Source organism: Saccostrea echinata, unplaced genomic scaffold (assembly GCF_033153115.1).
Source record: "Saccostrea echinata isolate AGI-Se365-2 ecotype Australia unplaced genomic scaffold, CSIRO_AGI_Sech_v1 ptg000012l, whole genome shotgun sequence".
Taxonomy (NCBI): Eukaryota; Metazoa; Mollusca; class Bivalvia; order Ostreida; family Ostreidae; genus Saccostrea; species Saccostrea echinata.
In genome coordinates this window covers 12,298,473-12,314,715 of record NW_026889761.1, presented here as the reverse complement: position 1 = coordinate 12,314,715, position 16,243 = coordinate 12,298,473, and the positions used below count along the sequence as shown (strand labels likewise).

Sequence of the window (16,243 nt, the reverse complement as noted above, 5' to 3'; positions counted from 1 at the left end):
GGCCCAGTGGTTCTTGAGAAGAAGATTTTTTAATGACCCCACCCTATTTTTGTCTTTTCTTGATAATCTCCCTTTGTGAGGGGGCTTGGCCCTTCATTTTAATGATTTAAACTTCCCTTCACCCAAAGATACTTTGTACCAATTTTGGTCAAAATTGGCCCAGTGGTTCTTGAGAAGAAGTTGAAAATGTGAAAAGTTTACAGACAGACAGACAGATGGACGGACGTACGAGGGACAACAAGTGATCAGAAAAGCTCACTTGAGCTTTCAGCTCAGGTGAACTAAAGACTGGAATTCACTTGCAGGGTGAAATCATACGAGCACAAACTGTGTCCATTAAAAAATCAACAGTATATAAACTTTTGAGTTTTATTACAAAACTAAGCAATTTGCAAATGTTAACAATCATCTTGAACTTTATCCTTCAATACCCTGATATGAAACCAGTTGTTTTGTTCCATGATTTGTATTTATATTACTAACAACATTTACACTGTATTTCTATTTCTTTTAAAACAATCCCGTGGCTATAAAAAAATATGTTTTATAAGGCAAGAAAAAAAGTGTGCACTCCTTAAAGAAGCACTATATAAGCACTGTGTCTGAATTATTCTGATAAAACAACAAAAACTTACGAAGTAAATAAAAAAATAGAAATAGGAAAAGTTGATAATAAAGCATTATAATTGTTGAATTCTTTTCACTTACATGTAATATGTATGAACAGTTCTCTGAGGTTATGCAACAATAATTAACATCAGTTTTTGGTGTACAATTTCTTTTCTTTCTATTCAATTTCCTTAAACTGTTTTCCCTCATACTAAAATTAATTCTTTCATTTTATTCATGTATTTAAACTACTGTATTTACATGTTATTTAAAACAAACCCCAAAAAGCTAACTCGATACAAATGAGTACAAGACATCTACAAACTTGGGGGGGGGGGGGGATTCATTGAATAATAGACAAATAAATATGTATAAGTGGAAATTTTAGCGAGACGCAAATTTAGCAATTTATCCAAAAAATGGTATATATTTTTAGCAAGAAGTAATTTTAGCAATTTTATAATGTCAAGAGAGATAGTTATAACAACCGATACAAAATAAATTGTTAGCAATATTCAATTTTACATGTAGCTATCCCAGAACCCTCGCTAATAATGCCAAAATTGAATCCTCGCTAAAAATTCTGCTTATATGGTATTTTCTTTTTGGTATAAAATGAATTTCAAAACAAATGTCTCCAATTCTCATAATGCTGTTATCTAGTGATTAATTAATCCAACATATACAGTACAACACACTGATACACAAAACACTAAGGACATTCTAAAACACAAAGAACCCTGTGATCATTCAACATCACTTGTAGCCTCCATCAAACTTGTGATAGGAACTTCTCCCCAAGGCCACTTTTTTACATACATGTATGATAACCCAAATTTGGTGCAAGTTATAAACTATCATATTATTTTCTCAGTAATCTTTTGCTAGACATTCCAAATTTTCATCCTTTTTGATTAAAAAAGAAAAACCTCTTACAAAATGATATGCCATTTGCACTTTAATCACATAAACGTCTGATTAACTACTCACCAGAAAAATGTTAAAGGTCAATAACACTACTATAATACTAACAAAACTTAGCGAGATTTCTACAATAGTTGAAAAACTGTGGTGTTAATTTGCTAAATAGTCAATGTTAAGGTTAGTAGTACCTTAATACTGAGAAAGATGTCATTGAAATACTGAATGTAAATTTTAACAATCCATTGCCTTCCAACAGTCAGTCTCATTCACAGTTCTCTTCATACTATCAGTAGAATGATACAGGTCTAAAACTACTGAATTCTACACAATAGACATATATAGGAGGGTAGGACAAAATACATGGTAGTACAGTTACATGTATATAAAATGATATTTCTTTACTCCCTTTAATAAGTTTTATTTTTGTTCATTTTGTTGCCTGAGATGTTTATAAGATAACTCAGTAAAATTATAAAGAGTATAACATTTAACTTTCATTTTAATTTGGACCTGTTTGACCCATTTTAGTAATTAGTACATGGTTTTTATTTCCCTTCACCATTGTTAGTTTGGCGATTACTTTGGCAGTGCCTGTATTAATATTTACTTTGTAAAAATATTCAACATGTCATGTTCCTTCAGACTGTATCCAGTACATCATAAAGACATTTACATTGAAACAAACTATTTAAATGAAGAAGAAAAAAAACAAAAAAAAAAACAAAGCAGTGTTAGTGACATAAACCTAGTAAATGATATTACTTTGTAGGAGGAATATAGGGAGATTCTTACATCACACAATCATTTTACTGCAAATTAAGGTATATCATACTCTTTGAAGTACGTAGGTATCTATTGAATATATATAAACATACACAGATATTGTTAAGTTCTTAAATGACAATGAAACAAGATATTCTACATTTGTTATGTATATTGCATCAAAATTTACTTTCAAACAGATCATAAGAAGACTTCACATTTTATTATTACATATAAAACCGGTATTCAAAATCAGGAAACATAACATGACTTATTTTCTATAAACTTTGAATTATTATGCAGTGCTCTCAGAAAAACAAGCATCTCAGATCTTCTAACTATAGTAAAAGTTTCATTGATATTGAATGACACTGGAGTAAAATGATGCCAGGGCTCTGCAAGTCAGGTGGGTCTCAGAAGTCTGATTAAAATTGTAAAACAAAAAGATTTTTAGCATGGCACATATACACAGAAAACAAATTCAGATATGTATTTCTGGTACTAACAATGATTCTAACAAATTGTTTAAAGAGACCTTATGATCTCCAGCCACCACACAATAATGCATTTACTAAACATGGTACTAAAGATGAACTCTTCAAAAAATATACATGAATGAAAAACTTTTGTGAACTCTACATGTAAACATTACAATTCTTTTATCATCACCAGTGATCTTGTTACCTCATAATGAAAATAATCACAGCACAAGCAAACCAAGGTAATTAAATTTTATATTCTATAAGTAAAGTTTGTTAAAGTTATGACAAGGGAGTATAATGTAAGAAATACATTGCAAAACAATAAATATCGACAACAGATATTATATTTCCTTCAACAAATTTGAAAACATGGTGGACAGAAACACATAAACCTAAACTAAAAACACTGTGCTTTCCCCTTCACATGTTCAATTTCTTTTTTATAAATAATTTGTTTGTTAATTTGTTGTCCTACTGTGTTCATCTTTATTGTTCTCCTGGCTTTGGCCAGCTCCAAGTCTCAGGGACAAAGCATTCATAATCTGTAGAGTAGATATTCTCCCGAATAAATGCCATTTTATCTTCTGGCTCGGGGTAGTATGAGGCTATTTTCTCCTTGTATACTTCCTCAGCAATGGCAGAGGCAATCTGTATGGAGCACTCTCGGATTGTCTTCAGTGGTGGGTACACACGACCTTCAGCAAGGTCCTTTTCTGTCACTAATCCTGCCAAGGTCTGCAACACAAGTATCTCATTAGCTTTTCACGCATGCCCACGCTATGTCTTAAATCCAACACACTGATTACAGAAAAAATATTTCAATTTTTATGTCACTTGATTATTGAGACCTTTTTTCAAAACCCATTTCAAGGACTCAATATTTCCTCCTTAAATTGCTTGATGCTGTGGGCAATATTTTACATGTGTCCATTTAAGCAAGTATAATAATAAAGGCTTAACTTCTACCATGTTTGCATTCTTTCTATCCATTATGAGTTTTCATTTTTAAAAGACTTTGCGGTTGTTATACCTGTGCAGCTGTTAGGAAAACCTTTTCTGAAATGTGGCGGATTCCACATGTAATGGCAGCCAGCGCCACTCCTGGGAAGATGTAAGCATTGTTTCCTTGACCCGGTACCATGACCTTGCCATCAACAAGTACAGGGTCAAAAGGACTTCCACTGGCAAACACACATCTGCCCTGAATTAAAAAAAAAATCAAACTGTCAGTTTTTCCATAATAATAGTAAAATATTGATACAAATAAAATGAAAGTTTCCATACCACGTTCTTCAGTGATAAAATATCATCTAAGAATGAATAACTTCAGAAAAAATTCTATGGGTAGTACATGTATCTCTTTAAATATTCTCGAGTCTTGAGGTAGGATAATGTTTTACTGAAATACTCTAATCATCTTAAAGCCTTTATGAATGGTTAGCAATGAAAATATAGTTGAACTTTGGTATATCACTGATATCTCAAATACCATGGAAACCATGATATGCAAAGTGATAAGGAAGTCCCATGCATTTTTCTTTAAAGTATTTTAACTTTGACATCTTGAATCCCCTGATATCTTGTTTTTTTCCCTCTGTCCCATTAAGTTTGAGATAACAAGGTTTGACTGTATATGAACATTGCAGACTGTTCCAGACTTACATCACTCCATTTATAGGCATCTTCAGCTGAGCACTCTGACATACTTGTAGGGTTACTAAGAGCGAATATGATTGGACGTTCATTGTATGCTGCCATATCTCTGACGATGCCTTCTGTGAAAGCACCAGGAACTGCAGCTGCCCCTAATTACACAAATAAACACGATAAAATAACTGCAGAAAGATTTGTTACAATGATCATCCTAAACTTGTCTCTTCTCATCTGCATCTCGGTGAAAATTATACCATTGTGCTGATAAACAATTTAAATTTAATAACACCCTCAAATGCCCAGATTTACAATAAAGCCATCCCCAATTTCATTTTTTAAGGACTTACTTAGTGTCAAGTACTCAAAAAAGCAGGATTTCAAACAGTGCAATAATACACCACTGCTTAGAAGCAGTTCATAAAATTATTGAGAAGTTAATAGCCTAAAAAAATTGGGCAAATTCTACATAATCAGCTGCAATACTAATGAATAACCATAGGAAAAAAATATTTTCAAAATTATAACAAATGGGTTTATTTTAGATTTCTAATTTTTTTTAAAAACAATCTCAATCCAACACTGAAAAAAAACCCCACTTTAATTTGAATTCCATTCCTAAGATTGAAGAGATTGTTTACCTATAATAGCGGTAGGCTTGACCGTCTTTACAGCCTGTTCTAGTGTGTCCACAGGTGGGTGATCTTTGGCAAAGACTGCCTTGTGTCCAGTGATTCCACCCTTTGGCCTATCCTGTTATTACACACAAATCATTTGTCTCTTTAATTTACACATAAATACATATACATGTATGATCTGTAATAATTTTGAAAAAGTTCTTTCATTTGCATGACAATACCTTGACGAGGAGACCCCTGGAGTCCACTAGCCACATTTTACCGTCAGCTTCCTCTTTACTTGCCCCTTCTTCCTGCATGGCCAGGGAAATCAGGGTAGCTATACCTAAATTGGCCTAAAACAACAAATTATACCCCATATATGTTAATTTTTATATCATACTGAGGTCACAATGAGCCTCAACTTTCTTTTTTTTTTCTAATGATACTTGACTTTATTCATACTCTTTTCTCTTGTTGATTTTCTCACACTTTAAATAAGTCAGGAGAATGAATTTATCAAAAAAAACAACTAAAGTTGGAATTTACCTCCCCTGCACCCTGGAAGAGGAACACATTATCCCTGAGTTTTTTGCCAGTGATTCTCAGGGAGGCGAAAACCCCGGCGGCTGCCACTGATGCTGTCCCTGCAGCAAAAAAAGTAAACCTTTGCGTGATAATGATGTAATAGATTACTAAAATGACACAACCGGTACAGTTTTATGTCAAGCTGAATTAATGATGCCTCAAGTGAACAACTTAAAGAGTAAAATATTTGACTTTTTCCTCTTGCTTTAATAAGAAGAGTCTCTACCTTGGATATCATCATTAAACATGCAGAACTTGTCTCTGTACTTCTCAAGAAATCTGAAGGCATTGTGGTTTCCAAAGTCTTCAAACTGGACCAATGTATCTTGGCCATACCTAGATAAATACAAATAAGTAGTTAAGATATCATCATGACACTGAACTCCTGTTTGATTGCAAATACATGTATTAATACAGGTGTATGTCTATTGATGTTATATAAATACATGTGCATGTATATAACAGTTACTTTGTATGTATTACACTATAATTAAGCACATCTTCCTGTACTTAATAGAGAGAACAATATTTCTATTCATTTTAAATCTCTGTTAAGTACCTTTTCCTCACAGCCTCCATAAATTCATCAATAAAATCATCGTAAACTTGACCAGTAGCTCTCTTCTGTCGCAGTCCAATGTACAGCGGGTCATTTAACAAAGCCTGAAAAATAGTCCTCAAATATTTGATAAAACTTAAAATGACAACATGTACCTCATTAGAGCTAAAAAGTATATTAAAAAAATATACTTATGCTTAACAGCCCTTTCTGAAATAATTTCACTTCATGTTTATTAAAATTGTTTATTTTTCTGATGGTACTATAATTGTACAGCTGCATAGAAAAAAATTAACTATTAGGGGGGAAAACCACCAATACCTCATTGTTTGTGCCAACATCCAACATAACAGGAAGGAGCTGCTCTGGGGGAATACCTCCCAGGGCAGTGTAGAGGGCCAGCTTTCCAACAGGAATTCCCATTCCATAAGCCCCAAGGTCACCTAAACCTAGGATCCTCTCCCCATCTGTAGCCACAACTGCCTGCAAAAAAAAAAGACCTCATTTACAATCTGTATCACATAAATTATCATATACATTTATACTGACATTGCTATAGGCATTCATTTTCCTTTAATCTTGATTGATTTTGAAATAACACAGCCAAGCCAAATTAACTCAGTTGGGCACAGAATTTGAAATCAAGAAACATTAAACATGTGTGAAGTAGTAGTGATGGTATTGTATCAAATAAAACAAACTTAATTTGAAAGAAACCCAAAAGAAAAAAGTAAATGATGCAAAATGAAATCTGTCTGAAATATATCAATGATACTGATAGGGCATATAAAAATTTCTGTTCTACTGAGTGTATAAGTTATCATGGTTCATTTACAAGAAATTACTTTGTATGATAAGATCAGAAAAAGTTAAAGGAAGTTATGCTCAGACAGTTATTTAAAAAAAAAAGTAAATACATACAGGATTGATAATATTAATAAGAGACCAAAGGTCCACAATGCTCACCTGAGTGAATTTTCTCTTCCTTACTAATGACCATGTAGATACACAAAAGCCCTTATTGACCCAACTCCACGATTCCAACAATATGAATTTATAGTGTATTAAGGCTCAAATGTCAGCCTTTCAAATTTCAGTTCTTGTGAATATCAATTACGGCATTATTGCCATACATTTCTGCATAAAACTTTGATCCCCAATTATGACCCAGTCCTTGCCCCAAAAGTCATAATCAAAATAAATATGCATTTATACAATATGGGCATGCTTAACTTTTTGACTAGTTCTTAAGAAGAATCTATTTTATAGATTTTGTCCTATATATTCCTATGTCAAAATTTGACTCCTCTTATAGTCCCACTTAGCCCAAAGGGACATGTTTTATCAAAACTTATACATAACACTGAGATGCTTGTATTAAATATGACTAATTGTGGCCTCTGATAGTCTTGAGAAGATTTTTAAAGAATTTTTTTCTTGTGTCAAACATTTACTGCTGCCCTAGCCAAAGAGGCCATGCTTTTAACAAACTTACTTACACTAATTGAAGATGCTCATGCATTAATATGACTATTTGTGGCCATGTTGTTCCTACAGAGAACCCTAAAATTTTTCCCTATAAATTTATATTTCTAGACAAAAAAAAAGAGAGAAGATTTTCAAATGTGGCCCCATCCTTGACCCTTTATGTACATAAAGTTGAATTTCCATTACCAAGGATGCTTTGTACCAAGTTTGGTAGAAACCTGGCTTTTGAGAAGTTGTAGAAAATGTGAAAAGTTAACATTCAACAGATGAAAGATGGACAAATGTTGATCAGAAAAAACCCAGGAGAATTGGCTCCAGTGAGCTAACAAGATACTTGTACTTCTATTTCACACTATCAAATAAGAGGCCTGTGTTAAATGCAGCAATCATTTTGATTATCTTACTGACCTCTGATACCAAACTACACCTCTCTCTCTCTCTCTAATTCTCTCTTAGTGTAAATGTGTCAATAGATGTGAACAAGTTAAGATGAATGGATGAAAGTTTTGTTCTTGCCTTAACATCAAGCTCAGGCCAATTGCATATCATCTCATAGAGATGTCCTCTATCATTAATGGACAGAAACAGACCTCTGAAAGAAAGGATTATCAAAAAATAGCCAGAAAACCAATCCACAGTTATACACAGTGGACAATGGTATATATACATAGTGGACTTTGTAACAAAAAGTATTAATATATATTGTCTTTTTTTGTAGAAGTAGTAGAATCAACTTCATTTTGGTGTGACATGCTGTTAACAGTGTAAGGTTTAGCACCATTTTGAAATAATTCATAGATTGTCTTGAATACATGTATAAGATTTTGTAAGTAACTGCTATATTACATATACCTTTTCATGTACAAACGTTTAATATTTTTAGTGTACATAGTGATATAAAAAATGATCAGCAACATTTACTTTTTATTTAAAGCAGTACCATGAAATAAGAAACACAGATAGAAATACGATGTAACATTTGCTTTGCTTGCATTAATGTGAAATGGATTTACTAAATAATTCCTTTATACATGACTGTTAAACATGTGTTAAGAGAAGTGTGTACAAAGTACATTCAATACCAGATATCTAGGTGAATACAATAAATTAAATCCAGCAGGTCACTGCATAGATATTCCCTCAATTTCTACTGCATTATATTTTTTATTCACATAATGTACCTTTGGAATAATATAATAATAAACAGAAGAAAGCTACACTACTAAATGTACCCACCTGGGTTTTCTGTAGATAGTTCCATACAGTTGGCAGGCCTTGCCTACAGTAGGAGTGTAAACAATGGGCATCATTAAATCTGTGTATTCCACAAGACATCGGTAAAACAACCTCTCATTTCGCTCAGCCAAAGCATTGAGATAGATGTAGCGGTCAACGTCAGTGGCCCGAGATCGAAAGTTGACCATGACTCGTTCCATCTGTTGGTCCTGAGATATAATGGCTGCAGGGATCAAGCCATGCACTCCCATCAACTGTCTCTCCTCTAAGGTGAATGCTTGACCCTTACAAGAAAAATAATTATTTATGTTGCTATTAATATAAGTAAACAATTGACCCAGTGACTGGTAGATTGCATCATATTTAATTTACATGTTGAAATTAATGAGAATTTACTTGAGAAGATACTCATTTTTTAACATCTGTACATCATTCATATACAGTCAAACCTTGTTATCTCAAACTCAATTGCACCAAGAAAAAAATTGAGATATCCAAGGATTTGAGATATCCAGGGTAAAATACTTAAGGAATAAGGGGTTGGAACTTCAAAATAACTTCGACATATCCATGATATTCGAGGTACCCGTGTTCGAGATACCTTTGTTCAACTGTTAGTATATATTTGAATTAAATCATCTTATCAAAATTTAAAAGAAAGAAGAAATTACAAACCATATCTCACTAATCTTGGCTGAGATTTGGCTTGGCTGAATATTTGGACTGAACACCCTCACCAACAGTGTTAGCCCAACTATCCAGCCAAGCTGAATCTCAGCCGAGATTACATATCTCAGAGGTGTTAATAATACACTTGCCTTACACAAGCATAGGTCTTAAATACACTGCAATCTACACAGAATATAAATTGGCATTTATACAGACCTTGTTCAGTTTGGGAGTCCGCAAAATATCAATACCCCTGACTCTAGAATGGTTGATGAGGTCTTTCTTTATGGTTGGCATCTTACCATATTTTGATGTTGAAGAGGTATGGAAGGCACATACCAGTGGCTGAGCAAACCTGCATACAACAAGTGAAAACAACAGACATCAAAAACACAGTAGGTATTTCAAAGTCATAATCAATACCATGCTTAACCTATGTCCATAAATATGGCAAGATGTCATAAAAGCCAATGACATGGGGGTATGTATGAACCATTTTGGCAAAATCCTTTTCTATTTCATTTTAAAACTACACGAAATTTGATAATGGAGTGCACAAATAACTAGCAAACCAGCATTGATATATAAAATTTGGGGTATATATATATATCCTAAATACATAAAAAAATAATCTAGACCAAGCTCTGCATAATATCACCCTCTTTAAAAGTTCAAATTTTCTATTGATCAAATGTGTATGTGTCTCTGGATTCTGCACAGTGAAAGATATATATGACCTGTAAATGAAAACCCAAATTTCTGCATACAGACTTTAAAAGGCAGACTTAATAACTTGGTTATTTAATCAATCTTTAATCTTCCAAATGTATTGTGTGGTTTGAAGAGGTGGATCTATCTTAACATGCTTAAGGTGTTTAATAAAAAGGTTTATGATTTTTTCCAGAAATAAATACAAGTGTGCTTACCGCACAATCAAACATATTATTTTGTCCTCAATAATGAATTATTATGAATGCATTTATTATTTCTTTCAGAGCATACCCTTTAAATAATCAGTGACATTAAATCTTAAGGGTCATTTTCCTGTACTTCAATATTTTCAAGAGGTACATAAACTCATGTGATTTGAAAGAGAAGCAGCTGATCAGCACATTAATTGTAACAATGACAGATATTCAGCAAGTACACTTCTTCCAACAGATCGGCAGTAAAAAAGTAATGTTAATGTGTAAATGCCCTATGTTATTAAGTATCAAATTTCTCTGAAGGTCAGTTAATTATCATTGACTAATCTGCAAGGTCAGCGAGTACCTTCTTGAATTTCACACTGAATCAAAGAAACTGAATTTCACTATAGGCGTAATGACATGTTTAACTTACTTTCCCTTCTGCAAAATTGACAGAAGTTGGCTCTGGGCCCTGAGTGCAACCTTAGAGCTCATTTTTTTTCTCGCCTACCAACTTCCTCAGGGAGACGCTTCACAGTGTCGAAATCTTTTGAATGTTTGGCGACATAACGTTCAAAACCTTTAAAAAAATGTTCAGGAACATTAACTTTCAAAAAGTGTCAAAAAATAAATGTTCTGATTTGTTTCTGTTGCTGATAATTGTACAAAGCATAGGTATATTTTTCAACCACATTACTTATCTGTTAGCTTTAAAGGAAATTCAATATTTTATTAATCCGGATTTTAAAAAGTTGACTGTTGTTCGTTTTAAACTTAGAACATTTTGCCCGAGTTCCCGTGTAAACAAAGCTGTTACTTTTGAAGATCTGCGGCGCGGCTACGAGCAAAATTATATGGGTAAATACATGCAAATATAAGCGAAGAAGTATTTTCGGTACATGTAGAAAATTAAAGATGCAAAAATACATCATTACGCTTAATGCATAGATTTTATTTCAAGTGTTTTTTGATAAGTGAACTTTTGCAAAGTTAATTTCAATTTAGCCTATTATATAATTGTCACTATAATATTATTTATTTTTCATTTGGTATCATGAACGAATGATAACTATGATACCAAAATGTCAAGTCCAACCTACAGACAGAAGTACACTTGTTGTTTCTGTTGACTTTAGATTTTTCATTCACAATTTTCTTGCAAAAACCCATTTGTCTCATCAAAATTTTTGTTTTTTTACATGGTTTTTTGGGTAGAATTTACCTTTCCCAGATCCGCAAGATCCGCGCGCTCATTGCACTATGACGTATTATTTACGTCACTCAACTGATAAGGGTTAGTCTTGCACACTTCTCAACTGGTTAGGGTCAGTCTTGCACCCGGGTTAGTCCTTGCACAAGTATTCGACTGATTAGGGTTAGTCTCGGATCCATCCGAGAGATTAGGTTAAGTCCTGGCGCATTATTTAGTCTAGCATCTGCCTGGGAGATTTGGGTTAGTCCTTGCATACCATCCGAGAGATTAGGGCCAGTGACTCGTTCTTTGAGATAAATTAAGAAATTCAGTTGCTTCTGTATTTTTTGCAGGGTCTTAATTCAGCTTCAACGGCATTTCGTTGGTTTGTTTACATGAAAAAATGGCAAAGTACGAAAGAAACAACACTAAACATGTGCCGCACATGCTTCATTGACAATTATTTTTTGTCGATTTTTTAAACTAAACTTTTAACCATAGAATTCTATTTTAGGGTCAAAAAGGCCAAAAACCTCGTACTTTTTTTTTTTATCACTCGCGCGATTTCATATATATTGAAGTCGCCTATGTTGACACTATTTTAGCACGTTTTTCTGGGGACCAGTAAAGTTGCTCCTGGTTTTTTACAGAGTGTGACTAAAATGGGTAGTAAAACCCAGGCCAGGCCGAGAATTTCGAAACTGAAAAAAAAAGAATTTTCAGGATTTTTTGCGTATTTTTCATTTATTTTTTCCATTTGTATATTTATTTTGTTTGTGTATAGGTTACTGTCTTAATAAATTCTACATTCTTTTCTCTGCACTCGGTTATATCTGACAGCAATATTTTGGAATACTCCAGTTTGCCCAGGGCAAATACATCCAGTTTTGTCTTGTCCCGGGTATTAAAAAATTATTTTAATCGATATTATTGTCGTAATATCTAAGTTCTTAAATATATTGGGTCCCTGCACGCAAGCATTTGTGAAGTCAGACCCAATATATTGGGTCCCCGCACACAAAGGATTAATAAACAATGATTACATAAAAACAAAGAAATCCCATTTTCTGAGTGTAATTAACGTTAATTCACTAAAATGAATAAACCGGGTCTCTCACCTATTTTAGCAACTGGGAAAATGGCAATCTTTAATAATCATTGAAAAACATAATATTTGAAGTTAAAACTCTCAGCAAAAACAACTTTGATGATTTTGATGTATTAAATTACATGTGTAACTTTCGTGATGAAGAATTAAGATTTTTTTCAGTAATTAGTTTTCAGTTTCGAAATTCCAGGTCCAGCACAGGTTTTACTACCCATTTTAGAAACACTCTTTTTTACATGAAATTACATGCCATTGGTTTTACAATTTGATTATTATAGATAATAAATTAGGAGTATTTATCAAATAAAAAATGTGTTGTTTAAAATTGTGTTATATCACATCTCTCTTGGACTAAATTATATATCTCACTAGTGTATAGATCACAGACATATATAACCTGTTATTAGTCCCTACCGGTGAAACCGGAGGGGACTATAGGTTTCCTCCAAATCTGTCCATCAGTCTGTCTGTCCGTCCCTCTGTCTGTCTGTCAGTCTGTCCCACTTGGTTTTCCGCAATTTTTTTCTAAACGCTTGCAGATATTGAGCTGATTTTTGATATGTGACTTCATTTTGATGAGTTATAGATCAAGTATGCATTTTTTTCCACTTCATTGATTTTTGAAGGAATTATGGCATTTTCCATTTTTAACGGGAACCAGATTACACTTGCCGGTAGGGGACTAGTATTGCTAATGCAATACTCTCAGAATGCTTGTTTATTTCTGGTATAAACATATTTAAAATATCAGTGTGAATGTTACTTGGTAAGGAACTGACCTTTTTAAATGGGGTTGTGGTTACAAATTCATATGAGTTTGACATTGCTAAAAATTTCACACTGTTCAAAGTGGGATCAATTTTTCAAGAGAGGAGATGTTTGACTCATGCTATGGTATATTATCTATAGGAATTTTATTTACCACCAATTTGCTGCAATGAAAAAACAAATATAAAAAGACGTAACAATTTCTATTTTTACAAAACAAAGTCAAAATTGAAGACGCACACCTGAAGGTTGAAATTTGGAAGATTCTCACAAGTGGATACCAAGTGATATTCAATAGGGTCTGGATCAAACGTTATAAACTTAAAGACATATCAAACAGATCACCATTATGAGAATGCAAAAGTAAGTTTATTTTGTTAACTGGTTTTGACTAAAAACAGTGGTTATCAGAATTCCTTTATATTCTTATAGGCATTGTCTGGATGGCTACACCAGGAAAAGAATTGGTAGTCAAAGGAGAACTTGGAAAATTTCTACAGAGTCATGGACTGGAGAATAGTATAGGGTAAACAATAAGAAGTAATATTTTCAACACTCAAAAAAAAAAAAAAAAAAAAAAAAAAAAAAAAAAAAAACAAACAGAAATTTCATCAATGATGTGCAGATTCAGACTCTGTAATTATTTGTTCTTACATGGACATTGATAGAGCTTGCAGCATATGCTATCAGGAAATTCCCACAAGAAAGAAAGAAAAAGCAATGTCATCAATTTTTCTTTTCCAGAGAAGTGTTTTTCTAAAAAACATTGTGCACACTCACTCAAAACTCTTTGTTTTTACACAGTTATTGAAAGAGCAGCTTGAATGATTAAGTATTGTAAATATAAGTTGAGAACAAAAACAATTCAGTGATGAAATTGCAATTTTCTTTAGGGGACATTTATTTAAGGAAAAAAATCAAATAAATTATAGACTGTCACTTAATTAAATGCTAATTAGACTGTCAAATTTATGATTTTGAAATTTTCCAGTGATAATAGTGAACTAATCTGTAAATTTTCAGAGATATAGATGAGATAGTTTTGAATTATGTGATCAGTATACTGGAGGACCTGGGAGATGATAGCAATGCAGAGGAGAATATCGACGTGGACCAGTTTACTGAAATGATGGAGGCTTACATTCCAGGGTTTGGGACCATTGATAGGTAACTCTACTCAGGAATGGATATAGATACACACAATTGATGGGAAACTCTACTCAGGAATGGATATAGATACACACACAATTGATACTTGAATAAATATCAAAGTACATGTATATATGTTAGGATGGATACTTACATGTATAATTTCTGATATATATATATATATATATATATATATATATATATATATATATATATATATATATATATATATATATATATATATATATATATATATATATATATATATATATGTGAATAGAATTTTTGTATCAAACCTAATTTGAGTGTATGATCCATATATATAAGGATTTTGACTAAATGCAAATTTGAAACTGGGAGAAGCAGTCATGATTGTTACAGATTTATTTTTTTCATGGGAGAGAAATTTTTATAGTAGGCCTGAAAATGTATCAAGAGTACTAAAAGTACATTTATCTGTATAGTGGTATCTAAAAATAACAATTATACAGCTACTGTTTACTGTTTCTGTCGCCATACACCTTATCTCATAGCTCTGTTTCTGTTTTCAGTGTTAAAGTTTGTGAGTGGATGTTTGAGCTTTCTAACACAATTACAACTGACAATCAAGGTATGTATAAATATCTGAGCAATGTATTTTCTGTGATGATGTATTTAAGAGTATGAACCAAATCATTTAATCATGTGTAATGTTTGCAATCATTTTTTATTTAAATTCAAGAAAGTTTAGTTTGCATGTAATTTGAAACACTTTTTTCATTAAGTCTTCTATTAATTTTGATAATAAAAAATTCTAACAGTTGAAAACTAAGATTCATAGATACATGTTTGACATATAATCTAATTCAGAATCTATAAAGATTTCCCGGTGATTTGAAATTTATTATTTTTTTTTTTTAGATTTGAATGAAAATGCTGTAGAGTTCAGTTCTAAGGGAGATAAACCAAGCCATCAAATTTTAAAAGATGAAACCACACCAGATGAAGTGAATGGGAATATTGTATGAAAATACACATTTAACAGAACAATTCCTGTCATGTCATTTTCTTTGTTATCTCTGTATCTCTAGATTTTAAATTTTATATACATTTGCGGTTTCTAAACCAACTTCTGTTAATTAACTCTAATGAGATGACAGAAAAGTTTAAAAATAAGAGTTGAGAATACAAAAACTTTTTTGAAGTTGGCCAAAGCTTGAAAATCTCTTTCAAAATAATTGACATGATGGCAGAAATCAGTACTTTTGACAAATCTTAGGAAGGAGGAGATGTTTGGTAATACCAATATCTTTTAGATAATCAAATGTTTATAAATTTTACGCTTAATGACTTTAGGTGGATGAGGAACCAAATGAAGATGTTAAGATGCTCCTGGAAATGTTTCCTAACTCCTGTACACTAGAGATTACCCATTGTTTGGGGGTTGCTAAGGGAGATCTAGAATCTGCTGCTCAGCTGGTTCTGGAGAGAGAAGAGATGGGAACCAGTATCAAGAAGCCAAAGGTACTGTGCTGTACCAGTATAGTAATAGAAT

At 32.7% G+C, this 16,243-nt stretch overlaps 2 protein-coding genes across 2 annotated transcripts in view; one reads left to right on the top strand and one right to left on the bottom strand.

Moving 5' to 3' along the window:
- Positions 1-355: 355 nt before the first annotated feature.
- LOC133185364 (NADP-dependent malic enzyme-like) overlaps positions 356-16,243 on the bottom strand; it is a 70,899-nt gene continuing 55,011 nt past the window's right edge. The window contains exons 2-14 of the mRNA XM_061320526.1: positions 10,926-11,009; positions 9,801-9,939; positions 8,916-9,199; positions 8,196-8,271; positions 6,513-6,674; positions 6,192-6,295; positions 5,859-5,968; positions 5,594-5,691; positions 5,287-5,400; positions 5,069-5,180; positions 4,440-4,582; positions 3,808-3,978; positions 356-3,512 (exon numbers count right to left, since the gene is read on the bottom strand). Coding sequence (XP_061176510.1) covers positions 3,264-3,512; positions 3,808-3,978; positions 4,440-4,582; positions 5,069-5,180; positions 5,287-5,400; positions 5,594-5,691; positions 5,859-5,968; positions 6,192-6,295; positions 6,513-6,674; positions 8,196-8,271; positions 8,916-9,199; positions 9,801-9,939; positions 10,926-10,987 — 1,824 coding nt within the window. The 5' untranslated portion in view covers positions 10,988-11,009 and the 3' untranslated portion in view covers positions 356-3,263. The remainder of the gene's footprint in view (positions 3,513-3,807; positions 3,979-4,439; positions 4,583-5,068; positions 5,181-5,286; positions 5,401-5,593; positions 5,692-5,858; positions 5,969-6,191; positions 6,296-6,512; positions 6,675-8,195; positions 8,272-8,915; positions 9,200-9,800; positions 9,940-10,925; positions 11,010-16,243) is intronic.
- Positions 11,303-16,243, top strand: part of LOC133185360 (CUE domain-containing protein 2-B-like) — a 36,674-nt gene continuing 31,733 nt past the window's right edge. Inside the window, exons 1-6 of the mRNA XM_061320521.1 lie at positions 11,303-11,350; positions 13,993-14,086; positions 14,584-14,727; positions 15,261-15,319; positions 15,610-15,710; positions 16,045-16,212. Coding sequence (XP_061176505.1) covers positions 11,347-11,350; positions 13,993-14,086; positions 14,584-14,727; positions 15,261-15,319; positions 15,610-15,710; positions 16,045-16,212 — 570 coding nt within the window. The 5' untranslated portion in view covers positions 11,303-11,346. The remainder of the gene's footprint in view (positions 11,351-13,992; positions 14,087-14,583; positions 14,728-15,260; positions 15,320-15,609; positions 15,711-16,044; positions 16,213-16,243) is intronic.